Source organism: Microcebus murinus, chromosome 7, assembly GCF_040939455.1.
Source record: "Microcebus murinus isolate Inina chromosome 7, M.murinus_Inina_mat1.0, whole genome shotgun sequence".
Taxonomy (NCBI): domain Eukaryota; kingdom Metazoa; phylum Chordata; class Mammalia; order Primates; family Cheirogaleidae; genus Microcebus; species Microcebus murinus.
In genome coordinates, this window is record NC_134110.1 from 63,226,887 (window position 1) to 63,238,742 (window position 11,856).

An 11,856-nucleotide genomic window follows, 5' to 3' on the forward strand; every position below is an offset into this window, starting at 1 on the left:
GTCATTCTAATTAATTATGCATCCCTGGACCCTATCTTGAGGCTTCTTGTTATATGAGGAAACAAATCCTCTATTGTTCAAGACCCTTTGAGGTGGGTTTTCTGTTTTGTACAATAGAAAGCATCCTAACAGATATAGCATTATAATTTACTTAACAATTTTCCTCTTGTGGGCTATTTAGGCTATACAATTTTCCCTATCAGTTTTGCCTTGGAAAATTTCAAGAAAAAAAAGTTACATAGCTTAGATAATAAAGTAATTTGTGTTGGGGGAAAAAACCAACAAGCAATAAAAAAAAAAAAAAAGAAAGAAACAGGAATGAACTTGAAATATCTCAAGTCATCAAAGCAGAATCATTCTGAATCTCCACACCCTTTATTGCTCATTGCTGTCAGCAGAGGTGGTTATTAGTGGCAAGTTACATTGGAGAAGGAAAAATTGGGAAATATAGTCTCAATAAAACACACTAATAAAGGTGAATACAAATAAACCTCTAAAATACAAAAGTCATTCCTATTTTCAATAGTTATATGATTTCATAAATTTTTCTCTTTCCTTATTATAATAATATTAAAATTACTTCAGAAAAAAGAAAGGCAACCCATTATGTCAATACTCTTCTTGTATTAAATTTTCTGTGGTTTCTACAGTGTTTAATCAAATGCATCTAGTCTGTCATGCTGACAATGTTCAAGAACTAATGTTTCCCAAGTGCTTTCCAGGTTGCCCCTCCAAAATTAAAGTTGGGGCAAGAGTATCTGATTGACATTGTTTAAGTGAAGAGGTCCAAATGTCTATGCTAATATCTCACAAATGAACAGAAGAAATTCCCAGTAACGGCCTCTGATGTTATCACTAGTGCTAGTTGGGCCTATTTAAAATTTGGGATTTTAGATTTGTTGACTTTTTAAATATTTAGTTGACCTAGAGTCAAATTTTAGAAAGTCCTCCTCAGGTACAAGAGGATGTGCCTGTGCAAAATAGCAAATTTAATTGCTACAATTATAAAGCACTAGTCCTACAATGACCTACATTTCAAGATTAGCATCAGTGAGAGCACCTAACACACATCCATAATTTTATATTAACCTATCAATTACAATGTGATTCATTTTTAGAAATTATTTTTAAAATATCACACATAGGTTACAAAATAAGATTATAGTCACAGCTCAAGAGCAATACTTAACAATTGTTTATGAAGTTCTTCAGCATTGTGGTTATGACTCGTGATGTTTCCCACTCCTGGTCTCTTGCCAGGAGTATTGGTTCATGAGTTGAGTGTGGTAAAGGGAGTAAGAAAAACACAGGCTAATCTAAAACTCAAATAATGACTCTTCTCTGAACCAGAAACCCCAGGAGGTCTGTTTCCTAAGATACAATATTTTTTCCCTATGATGTCTCATAAATTTTTGTCACATAAGATTCATGTCCTATATACTTGGACAATCTAAAGAAGAAGAAAACAAAACCCAGAATTTGGAGAGGAACCCACTGTTCAAAAGTTCACCTGAGATCACAAAGAGTGTGTGGGAAGAGTCTACTCTGACAGAAACTGGATCCTTTCTGAGCCTAGGTGGACGCTGGATATATGAGTCTAGATTGAGGGACACTGTTAAACCCTATCGTAGGTTTTTAAATTACCTAAGTAGTCAAGAGTCCAAAAATGTGTCACTAGATATAGAAAGGCAGAAACTGATCATGAAAATCAGTGGGACCTAGAACAGAGCTTGGCACATGAACAGTACATATTAAGCTTTTATTAAATTAATGAATAAATTATAAATAAATTAACTCTAATTTTTGAAACAGTATATGTATGGAAAAGAATGGATTTCTCCACTTTCTCCTCTTTTCTTCTTCTTTCCCTTCTGAATCCTATTTTTTTCAACTAAAATAAATGCAGAGGAACAGTATTCTGGTTGTACCTATGTATCTCTCCGCCAGGGACATGTGTTCAGCTGGATAGCGAGCAAGGGTCATTCTTTGATAATTCCACTGAACCCTGTGTGATGGAGCTGTGACACTTGCAGTCGGTAGGGGAGGGGTGGGGCTGCAAGACTATGTGGAAAAAGCCTGCAGGATTAGGGGGCTCTAGGGACAGTCAATGTGTAACCCTGCCCTAAAGTATTCAAATCTCCTATGCCAAGGAGTGAGCAGGATCTTGAGAGAGGAGGGGTAGGGAGGTCACTGACTTAATTCTGTACAAATAAAAGAAAGCAAACAACTGCTGCATTCCTCTAACTGCCACACATACATGCACTCCATACTCCACCCCTTCTCCTCAGGAAGCTTATCCCATGCTGGAGGATGCATTTGTGTGAGCATTAGACACATAGGCTGGCAAGTGGACACTTTGTTGGAGAGAATTTATCTCTCGTGAGAAGCAAAAGTGACATCTAGCCAACTCTCCTGAGAACAGGGTTATCAGTGAGTTAGGAACACTTTCTGAAATCTCTTAGTAAGTTGTTTTGAACAAGGCACTGGTAAGAAATTCAGATCTAGTCCTCAAATCCCTACCTAACCTTCTGGAGGATTCTAAAGTGCAAACATAGGACATGTTGCCCTGACGGTGAAACATGCCATCCTCACACAAATATACTAATTTTTAAAATTCTGAGAATGACTTATTCATCCTGTTGTTCAATATTAAACAAGAGAATCTACTGGTCTGCTGGGCCACACATTCCTCAGATCTTCCCCCTTTCAGTTCAATCATTTTACTCTTAGTCTCTGCATAACACTACTGTTTAATCTCCATCCAAAGCCTTCCACCCATATCCTACACTATACATCAGGGTTATTACTAGTGTCATATTCCCCAGGACCCATTTGGGAAAGGTTGAAATGCCTCAGAAGGTGATCACATATTTGCCATGAGCTCTATACATGGAGAAAACTGCACTTCTGGCATTTTCCCAGGGACAAAAGGCCAACCAGGGATGGAAACCTTGCCAGTAACCTAACACACTTTGCTTTGCAGAGAAATCCTAACCTTCTAGAAGAAACGATCTCCACCATTGGAAAGAAACATTTTGTGCAAACAGAGCTAAGTAGTTTCCCCCTTTCCCCCTTGGTCACATCTTCTTGAAGGTTGTATCTTCCTGCATGAGGATTTTAGACTTTTCTCCTGAAGGCAGGATAAAGTCTCTGTCTACAGTGATAAATCATAGTGTTCAAAGTCTAATGGTAAGAGAAGTCGCCCGTCATAAACTGTGACAACAGGCCAAGGACTATTAAAACATGAAGTGGTGAGCTCCCTTCTCTGCTTTATCTGCTTCTCACCCTGTGCTTTCCAGTAGGGCAACCATTGAAGTTGCATGTTATTAATAATGATGAATAGATTGCTTTTATCTCCAGGGATAATACACAAGGAATTGGAATATACAAAAGGGGACAAAACCTCAGGGGGTATCCATTTTTATATCTTTGAAAAATCAAGAGATCTGTCCAATTCCAAAATGCCAAGTGCAAAAAAGGGAAGGGCTGAACTTTCAGTAAGAGGATTCTGAGAAGTCCTATTTTTTAAAAACCCAGAAATAAAGAATACCCTTCAGTATGGAATTTTTTAGGGGCAGCCGGCTCTTCTACAATCTAGAGAAAAACAGAGGTTAAGTAGCAAGACACCTTGCAGAAGTGTTGAAACAGACAAGAAAACGTTTTATTTTGAAAATACAGTCTTTAAAGATAAATTTGGCTTCCATCTTCCATATCTAGGTGCATCCAACAGGATATAAAAACAAACAAAACAACAAAACAAAGACCCACAACATTATGTACAGAGCTCTAAAATGAGCTGTGAATATCTACAGGAAACTAGCGTCTGCTCTGTGTGAAGGGGTGTGGTGTGTGCCTTTCTACAGTTCTCAGTCCTGGAGAAGAGTTAACTCCCTGGAGCTACAGGTGCGGCTGCAGCAAGGGAAGAGCTGGGGTCAGTGAAGGGCTGGGGGTGGGACCCCCATAGAAGGAGACGTGGAGAGGTGTCTGGGGAGGGGAGCAGCGGCGGCACGGGACAGATCCTGGGCTTCTCTAGAAGTCCTGCCGCGGGGTGTGAGTCAGGCTGTGCCGCCGCAGATCACAGTTTCGCCTGAACACTTTGCCGCACTGCTCGCAGCTGTAGGGCTTGATGTCTGTATGGGTGAGAAGGTGAGTTTTCAGATTACTTCTCTGATTAAAGGTTCTTCCACATGTGGGACATTTGTGTGGAGATTCCTGTTCAGATGTGAAGCAAGCAAAGGATTAATCCTTCACACCACAACTACACCCTTCTCAATAGTTTCTGTCTTATCGGTATCACAAGCGTTAACATAACACTCCATGACAACAAAAGAGGGGACTTGCAGGAACAAATCTGCGCTCCTAATCCTCCAATCACGAAAACACACATGCAGGCACACACAGAGGCCCGATTACCCTGATAAGGGAGGAGGCAGACCCGCGGCCACCACGGGGGCTTTGTGATTTCCAGCTCTTTACATTTCATCACCATGTCATAGGCAGGAAAAGAGGGAAGGAAAAACTCTAATCCTCTCTTAAGGAACGACATTCTCCCGGGTAATAAGGCTCCTCTTTGCTGGAAAATTAAACTATTCCTCAATGTTATGAAAGCTACAAATTATGAGGCCCCTGGGAAAGACAGCGTATGGGATTTCACCATGCCTCCATTATCAAAATTACCTTTATTTCCTCCCAAACACAAGAGCTTTAAATGCAGGGCAGATTGGATGAAAAAAAAATTCTAAAATTAGGAGTTATGACAAACCAAGTGGCCTATTCTTTAAGAAAAATATATAAATGTATTTATATTAAATACGATTTTTACGCATTAAAAAATTAAGAGTGCTGCTTTTCCCCACCTAGAGAACTAATCTAAATAGACCCTTTTAGGGGAAACACCTTGTCATTGAACACCTTTTGTTAAAGAATCACGATAAAATGAACTAGTCAGTTTTTAAACAACAACAACAAAAAACTTACCTGCATATGTAAAGTTTTGTGAACTGCTAGAGTTCTAGACTGACAAAATCCTTTCCCACATTCCTGACATTTGAAGGGTTTTTCTTTGGAATGGATATACCTGAAAATCAATATAAGGTTTCATTGAAATGGCTTTACCCTGACGATGAAGAATTTCTTTTGATAATTACTCAAAACGAAATCGTAGAAGAACAAAAGAAATATGATTTCCATTATTCAAGTTTTTGGATTTTTTTTCTGTGTAATTCTGTTTATGGTTAACCTCAACTAACGAATTCTTCAAAACATCCACCGTCTGGCGGGCTTTATCTACACTTGATCGCCCTCTCTGGCGTATTCTGGAGCTCGAAATCGTGCCGAAAGAGCCCTCCTTGGCCTCTACGGTTTTCTCTGGGATTTAAACTGGCCAAGCCGGGATTCAAGGTAAGGCTGAGTTTAGAGGGACTGATTTTAGCGTATCCCTTAACAGCCACAGAGGATGGGCACAGAAGTCCCATCTCAGAGACCAGTAGGTAGAGTTCGGAAAAGATAACCCCAGCCCCACTCCTGGGACGTTTTAACCAGATGAAAACACTCACGTTATAGTATTCCTTCAATTGCCGTTTACTAAAGCAGAGTTTAAGAGCGTGGAGGGGAGTTGGGAGCAGTTTCTAAATCCAGTGACCTCAAGACCCCCACAAATACGGCTTAAAAGAAGGGCTCCCGTGGCAGGATCTGAGGTGCACGGGGCAGAGGGTCGGGCGGTGGGGGTGGGGGTGGGGAGGAGGGGCAGGGGAACCCGGTAAAGGTAGCCCGAGCAGATTTTCAGAAGTGGTCCAACGGCAGCCAGGACCGACAGCCATCATGGGAAGAACTCCAGGGTCTCTCGGTTTTTCCTGCCCCCCTCCCCATCTTTCCTACCGGGAGGAAACAGGAAGACCGATCCCAGGACTAAGGGCAACCCACCAGATTTTTACTGCCCAAGGTTGGGGAAAGGCCCTCCCTTATCCTGAACAAGAAGGCAGCAGGGGCCTGCTGGAAGAAAAAGGGAGATATTGGGGGGTAGGTGAAGCAGGCTGGGGCGTCTTTGGAGGTACATTCTAGATCAGAGGTGATTTTAGTGACATTTGGAATGTCTATTAGGACTCAGTATCCAGGACAAATTCGCTTTCCCTCTCTCAGCCAATCTCTTTCCCCACCTCACCTGTGATCCCGCAGGTGATCTTGCCTCCGGAAGGCCTTGTGGCAGATGTCACACGTGTACGGCCTCTCGTCCGTGTGGGTCCTCTCATGGATGAGCAAATTGTAAGATTTGGTAAAGTGTCTGCCGCAAAACTTGCAGATAAACTCTTTTTTCGTTTTGGAGGGCAACCTCCCTCGGGAGGGTTTTCTGTCCGGAGTCAATTTACTGAGGCCAGAGATGGGGCTACCCAACCCCGGGCTTAGCTTGGTCAGGTCTCCTATCTTAGGGGGATCCTCTTGCGTGGCGGCCACAGCCAAGTTGGCAAAGTCAAAACGGGGCCGGTCCTTGTGCAGGGCTGGGAGCACGTGGGCAATGGCCCCCTGCTTGGGGTGGAATAGGTGGGTGGTAAAGGGCAGAGCCGGGAAGGGGAAGCGCGCGTCCACGAGGCCCTGCGCCGCCGCCATCTCGGTGATGGTGGAGCGGGTGATCTCGTGCACGTTGGGATACCCCAGCGTCCAGTGGTTCATGTGCATGGTCTGCACAGCGCTGAGGCCGTACAGGCCCTGCAGGTGGTCCACCGCGGCAGGGAAGGTGTTCACGGCCTGCAGGAAGGAGTAATTGGTGAGCTGCAGCGACGGGTGGAGCGGGATGGGCGCTGGCAGGGCCTTGCTCCCCATTTTCTGGGACGCTGGGAGGCGGAGGGGGCCGCCCCTTGCTTCCAGGACTCAGAGGCGGGAGGACGTGGGGCTCCGGCGAAAACCCAGTGAGACAACAGCACGTAGAGAAAGCCCTAAAAATGGCAGAGGGAGAGAGGGAGAGACGGTGACTATTATCGAAGCCGGCTCCGTCTGCCTTTGGCGCCCGCGCAAGTAACCACATCTTCCTTCTAAGTCTCTCTCCCTAGCCTACTCTAAGATCCCCCCAAGCGAGGCCAGGAGGGGATGGCGTAGCACCTGTCCAGCGAGTTCCCACGGAGATCTGGACAGGAAGTGGCACCCTGGCCAGCGGGTCGCTGGGGCAGCCTTTCTGGACACCCACAGTGAGGACGGAATCTGGGCATACTTGAAGCGGAAGACTTGGGTCCCAGAAAAAGTCAGGCGTGTGAGGGGGCCCCAGTGGGGACAGCACTCAGCCTAGCCGCCCCCTCCCCCCCCACACACACCCTGTCAGGCGAAGCTCAGTGAACCGCAATGGCCCGTGGCGCCTCAGAGCACCCTGGTGGAGGGACGGGTTGTGCGTCCGGCTGGGCCCCGTGCAGCGGCTACTCCAGCTGCTCACCGCGCCGGTCGCCTGCCCCGCGGCCGCCTTTCCCGCGAGTATCCCGGCCGCACCCGGCATGCGAGAATGCAGCTGGGGCGCGCTTCATCCTCCTGGGCCACAGGGCCCTCTGGGGGGCCCGCCTCGCCCCGCGCTGACCTCGAGGTTTTATTTTTCCTTCCTCTGCCTCAGTCCCATTTATCAGCGGTGGCGGGCCGCAGGAAAGAAAGGTGACACCTTAGGGGCTGGATTCGGCCTAGAATCGCCCCCTCCTCCTTCCCAGGGGCCGCCCCCCCCTCACCCCCCACCAAGATCCCTTCCAGATGGTTCAGGCTCCTGGGAGGTGGAGTGGGGGCGGAGAACGTCCCCGAGGCCTGAACCCCCTTTCCTAGACTGAGCGCCAAGCTCTCGGGAGGCCCGAGTTGCTTCCAGGCCTGGCACGAGGAGCGGCCTCTACACCCAGGAGGCCTCTGGAGACAGCGGAGGAGAGGGAAGCGCTCCTTAGGTAGGAAAAGGGTAGGAGCTGCTAGGGAGCCACAGCGGCCGAGTACAGTGCGGCTCTGCGAGCCTGCAGGAATCTTGTTTATGGGCCTAGGAGTGTGCGCATCTGCGCTCCCGCCACCGGGAAGCCCGGCCTGGGGTCTGTGGCGTGGGCCTAAGCAGGGAGCTCCTCTCTCCCAGCGCCCCCAATGGCAACGGTGAGGCACAGAGGTCTGATTTCAGACCCGAGTTCCTGGGAGCACCTCACCTGCATTCGTCGTGGGCCCACCTCCCCCCATTGCTGGCCCCTTTGCAGAAGCGGGTTCTGCCAGCTTGGCGGGCAAGGGCCTTCCCTTGGAGGGCGGCTCCCCAGTTGCGGGACTCAAAACTCGGTGCTCTTACCGGACAGGAGCAGCCTGGCTAGTCTGCGCCGCCAACCACCACGCTTAGCGTTGGCCCTAGCTGGAAGGTAGGAAAGTCTGTCCAACCTTCCCTCCTCACCCACCCCTTTCTGTGTCTGAATTTTCTTCTCCCGAGCCGTTGTGAAGTATTGCCTGTGGCTGTGTCTGGGGGCAGAGTTAGGGGGCTTCGCTAATGACCGAGCACTCTGACAAGGCAGAATCTGGACGCCTCCGTAGGGCCCGCACCTTCCTCCTTTGCTCCAAGCGGCTCAGAGACAGAGATTTATAAATGAATCGCTTCTGCTTAGTGGTGTGCGGTCTGGGAGTTCAGGCTGGGAGTTAATGAGAGGTGTGTAACAGTCGGAGGGGCTCAGTCAGACCATTCAACTGTAAACTCCCATTAGTAATAAACTTTCCCACCACAAATCACGATTCATTTTTTGTTCAGCGGCAACCCTCGAGACCTCTTTCTAGGGAGGTAGGAAAAAAGGATTCCACTAACATCCCTGGTAATCTACCTGATTATTTCCCCTTCAATTAAAAAATAAATTACACCTTTATTTCCTTCTCTTTGGCTAATGAAGATTTTCCAGAGATTCAAGATACTATTTTCCCCCTAGTGTTGAAAAGCAGCCTCTCCCCCATAGAGAGGAAACTGAGATCATTATTTAGGTGTATTCCCGGACTAGATTTCTTAGAAACAAATACAGGAGGCAAAACACAACTCTCACCACGGGTGTGTGTGTGTGTGGGGGGGTGTTGTCAGCTGATGGACTATCACTACCTGTGATTTTGATTCCAAATGCACAAAGTGAACTCTGCCATAAAGGTTACATTAATTCTGCCCCAGAAAGTTGAGTACCATCTTTCTTCCCTTTTCTCCAAATGGCTCATAACGAAGAAATTAATGACTCTATTATAACTCAGGTTCATGTTGGTACAAAAGGGCTATTCTGTAGTATGTATTTGTTTTAATTTGCAGGACGGATAATTTCTTCACAAAGGAAGAGCGAACTATTGGTCCTTTTGAAACCCTTTTACAAACATAACAACCCTAAATATCTGCCAAATGCTTTTGCCATAAATAATTAGGACATTTAGATTTCCACACTCCCCTTGAGTTGCTGGAAATGTATGTCAAAAAAATATTTTAAGTCAATGCAGACATCTAAGGTACTTTCGTTTTGTGTAGCACTGAACCATGCAGTTCCCACACTTCCTTTCAGGCAGTAACAGTGATGACCGTCTCCTGTCATTTCTCTGCCATCCCGTTTCAGACCATTGGTTACTTTTAATTTTGCAAGGAAAGAAACTTAAACCAATGAAAAGGTATGAATATCTTGGTGGAGCTGAGGTTACTTTTCTTTCATCAATCTTCTTCACAGGAATTTCCAGGCATGTACAGAAGTTTTGTAAAATTTAGTTTACTGGCTGTTAACAAGGGAGATGTGTACATACTTATTTCAGTTCACTGAAGCTTTCAAAACATTGGCGAGAAAAAAGTACGTGGTAATTTGATAAGGAGTCTTGCTCTTTGGTAATGGTGTCATTACACTGAATTATCTAAAAATAATATATTCAGGATTCATCTGCTAAAACTTGTGCTTCGGTATCTTAGAGAAATGGCTGATGGATCCATAGGCTCACTGAATTTCAGTCCAAACCACAATAGAATTTTACGTAAATCAGAGAGCTATGGTCTAAGTGGATCTAAGACGATCATTAAAAAAAAAAAAAAAAAAAAAGCCAGACTGTATCAGGTGAATAGAGAAAAACGGCCGCGAAGTTCCTGTCCCTTCGCAGCGCCTCTGCCTTCCCAAGGAGTTAATTAAATTAAGATGCCTTCCGCATAATCTGGGTTCTGTTTCTGCTCCCTCGCTCCCCCTGCGCGAGTAATTTTCTTGTTCTGCTCAGGACTGCAGTTTGTTTAGCAGAGAAAGATCTGTCTGCGCCGTTTCGCTCGGGGAAACGCCAGCCTCTTTTGTTCTCTGCGAGCAGGTAGGGAGACAGATCCAGAGCTCTCCCCACAAACACCTTTTCCACCCTCCTTCGTACGACCGCAACTCCTTCCTCAGTTGCTATTTCTCAGGAATCCAAGCATTTAAGCTCCGGGGGAGTTGGCTTTCTGCCCGCTCTGCCAGGACTGGGGAGTGATAGGAAAAGCAAAAGGCCAGCACAAGGTTGGAGAATTATCTAGGACTGAACCATTTCCATCTTGAAACGCGCCTTCAGCGTCGCAGGCTGGGCAGGCACTGTGTGTCCGGGCCCGTCTGCGCTGCGCTGGCGCGCTTGCTCCGGGACAGGTCGACCCGGGCTTTCTTAGGGCCAGGGCAGAAACACGAAGGGGGTGTGAGGGTTGATCTCAGCGTACGTCGATCAGCTTTTATAAGAAGTCTTGCTTAATGTTTAAACATCCCAAAACTAATAAATAGTACATACTATTATAGTGTGTGTGGTTGGGTGTTAGCTGGGAGTCGCGTACCGGGGGATCCAAGGAAAGGAGAAACACAATGCCCGAGGATTGCATCCACACGATTTCTTTTCACAATATCTTAACTGTGGCACTGCGGACTGAGAATCTGAGCGCCCCTTGCACCCCAAACCCTTCCTCCTTTAGGGCGGCTACAGCCCTTTCTCAGAGCGGACACTCACCTCCGGCAGAGAGGTCCGCCTGGGCAGCGCCGCTCAGACCCGGTCCAGGCAGCGAGACGCACAGCTTGGAAAGGTCATTGGGTCCACGCCAGGCAAACTTCTTTTTCCGCGCGGAGTCGCGGGAGTCACGGACATGATCTGGAGGACTGAGAGCAGCGAAAGCGAGAACAGATCCTCGTTTTCGTCAGCGTCTGTGGACGCGGAATGTGTAAAAGACCCGGGGTGCTTGGGGCCGGCGCTCAGCGCTCGCCCAGAACCACGCGCCTCGGCGAGCCTCTAGCCGCCGACTCCGAGTGAGGTCGGAGCCAGCAGCCTCGCAGGGCCATCACCCTCCGGCAGCAAGCGCGCGGAGCTCAGTACCCGCCCGCGTCCCTCCCCAGGCTGCCCGGGGCCCAGAGTCCGGGGCTTTAGTAGCGGCCCCGCCTCCCCTTCGGGCGGGCGTCTCGCGGCCGCGCGGGGCCCTGGGCGCCCTGGCTCCGCCCCCGCGCCCGGCGCCTGCTAATGGTCCACTCTGTTTACTTGTGTTTGGATAGCAACTGAGTCTTAAAGGCACAGGTTTGCTCGGGGTTTCCCTGTTACAGAGAGTCGACGCTGACTCAGTTCAAAACTCACGCACAAACACAACCCCTACCCCCTTCCTTCTCTGTACCTCTTTTCCTTATCCTGTTAGAAAATCAACTGGTTCTCTACCTCTCAAAGACCCCGCAGAGAAACCCAAAGGGCACTTGTAGTTTTGCTCGGTGCGTTCGCCGCTTAACACGTTTACCACAACCGTCTTCTTCGTATAGTAAAATCAATCATTTGTAGATTATATTCTCCAGCGTATATCAATCTTCCCACAAATTTTAAATTATTTTGTGCATATTTGTGGTTAATTATGTCTATCTGTGTAGTTTGCTTTCGCCTGTTTTAAAAACAGTTTGTTTA

At 47.2% G+C, this 11,856-nt stretch overlaps 1 protein-coding gene across 2 annotated transcripts; it reads right to left on the reverse strand.

Annotated features, from left to right (window-relative positions):
- Nucleotides 1–3,637: 3,637 nt before the first annotated feature.
- On the reverse strand, nucleotides 3,638–11,312 carry OSR2 (odd-skipped related transciption factor 2). 2 transcript variants are annotated; one of them, XM_012762008.2, is made up of 4 exons: nucleotides 10,930–11,312; nucleotides 6,161–6,929; nucleotides 4,978–5,077; nucleotides 3,638–4,130 (listed from the first exon to the last, which is right to left on the reverse strand). In XM_012762008.2, exons 2-4 carry the CDS (start codon nucleotides 6,814–6,816, stop codon nucleotides 4,056–4,058), a joined length of 831 nt encoding a protein of 276 aa, XP_012617462.1. In that variant the 5' UTR covers nucleotides 6,817–6,929; nucleotides 10,930–11,312; the 3' UTR covers nucleotides 3,638–4,055. The 2 variants fall into 2 exon arrangements, with proteins under 2 accessions (XP_012617462.1, XP_012617461.1); XM_012762007.2 differs by having other exon boundaries at nucleotides 3,638–4,212.
- Between the last annotated feature and the right edge of the window lie 544 nt (nucleotides 11,313–11,856).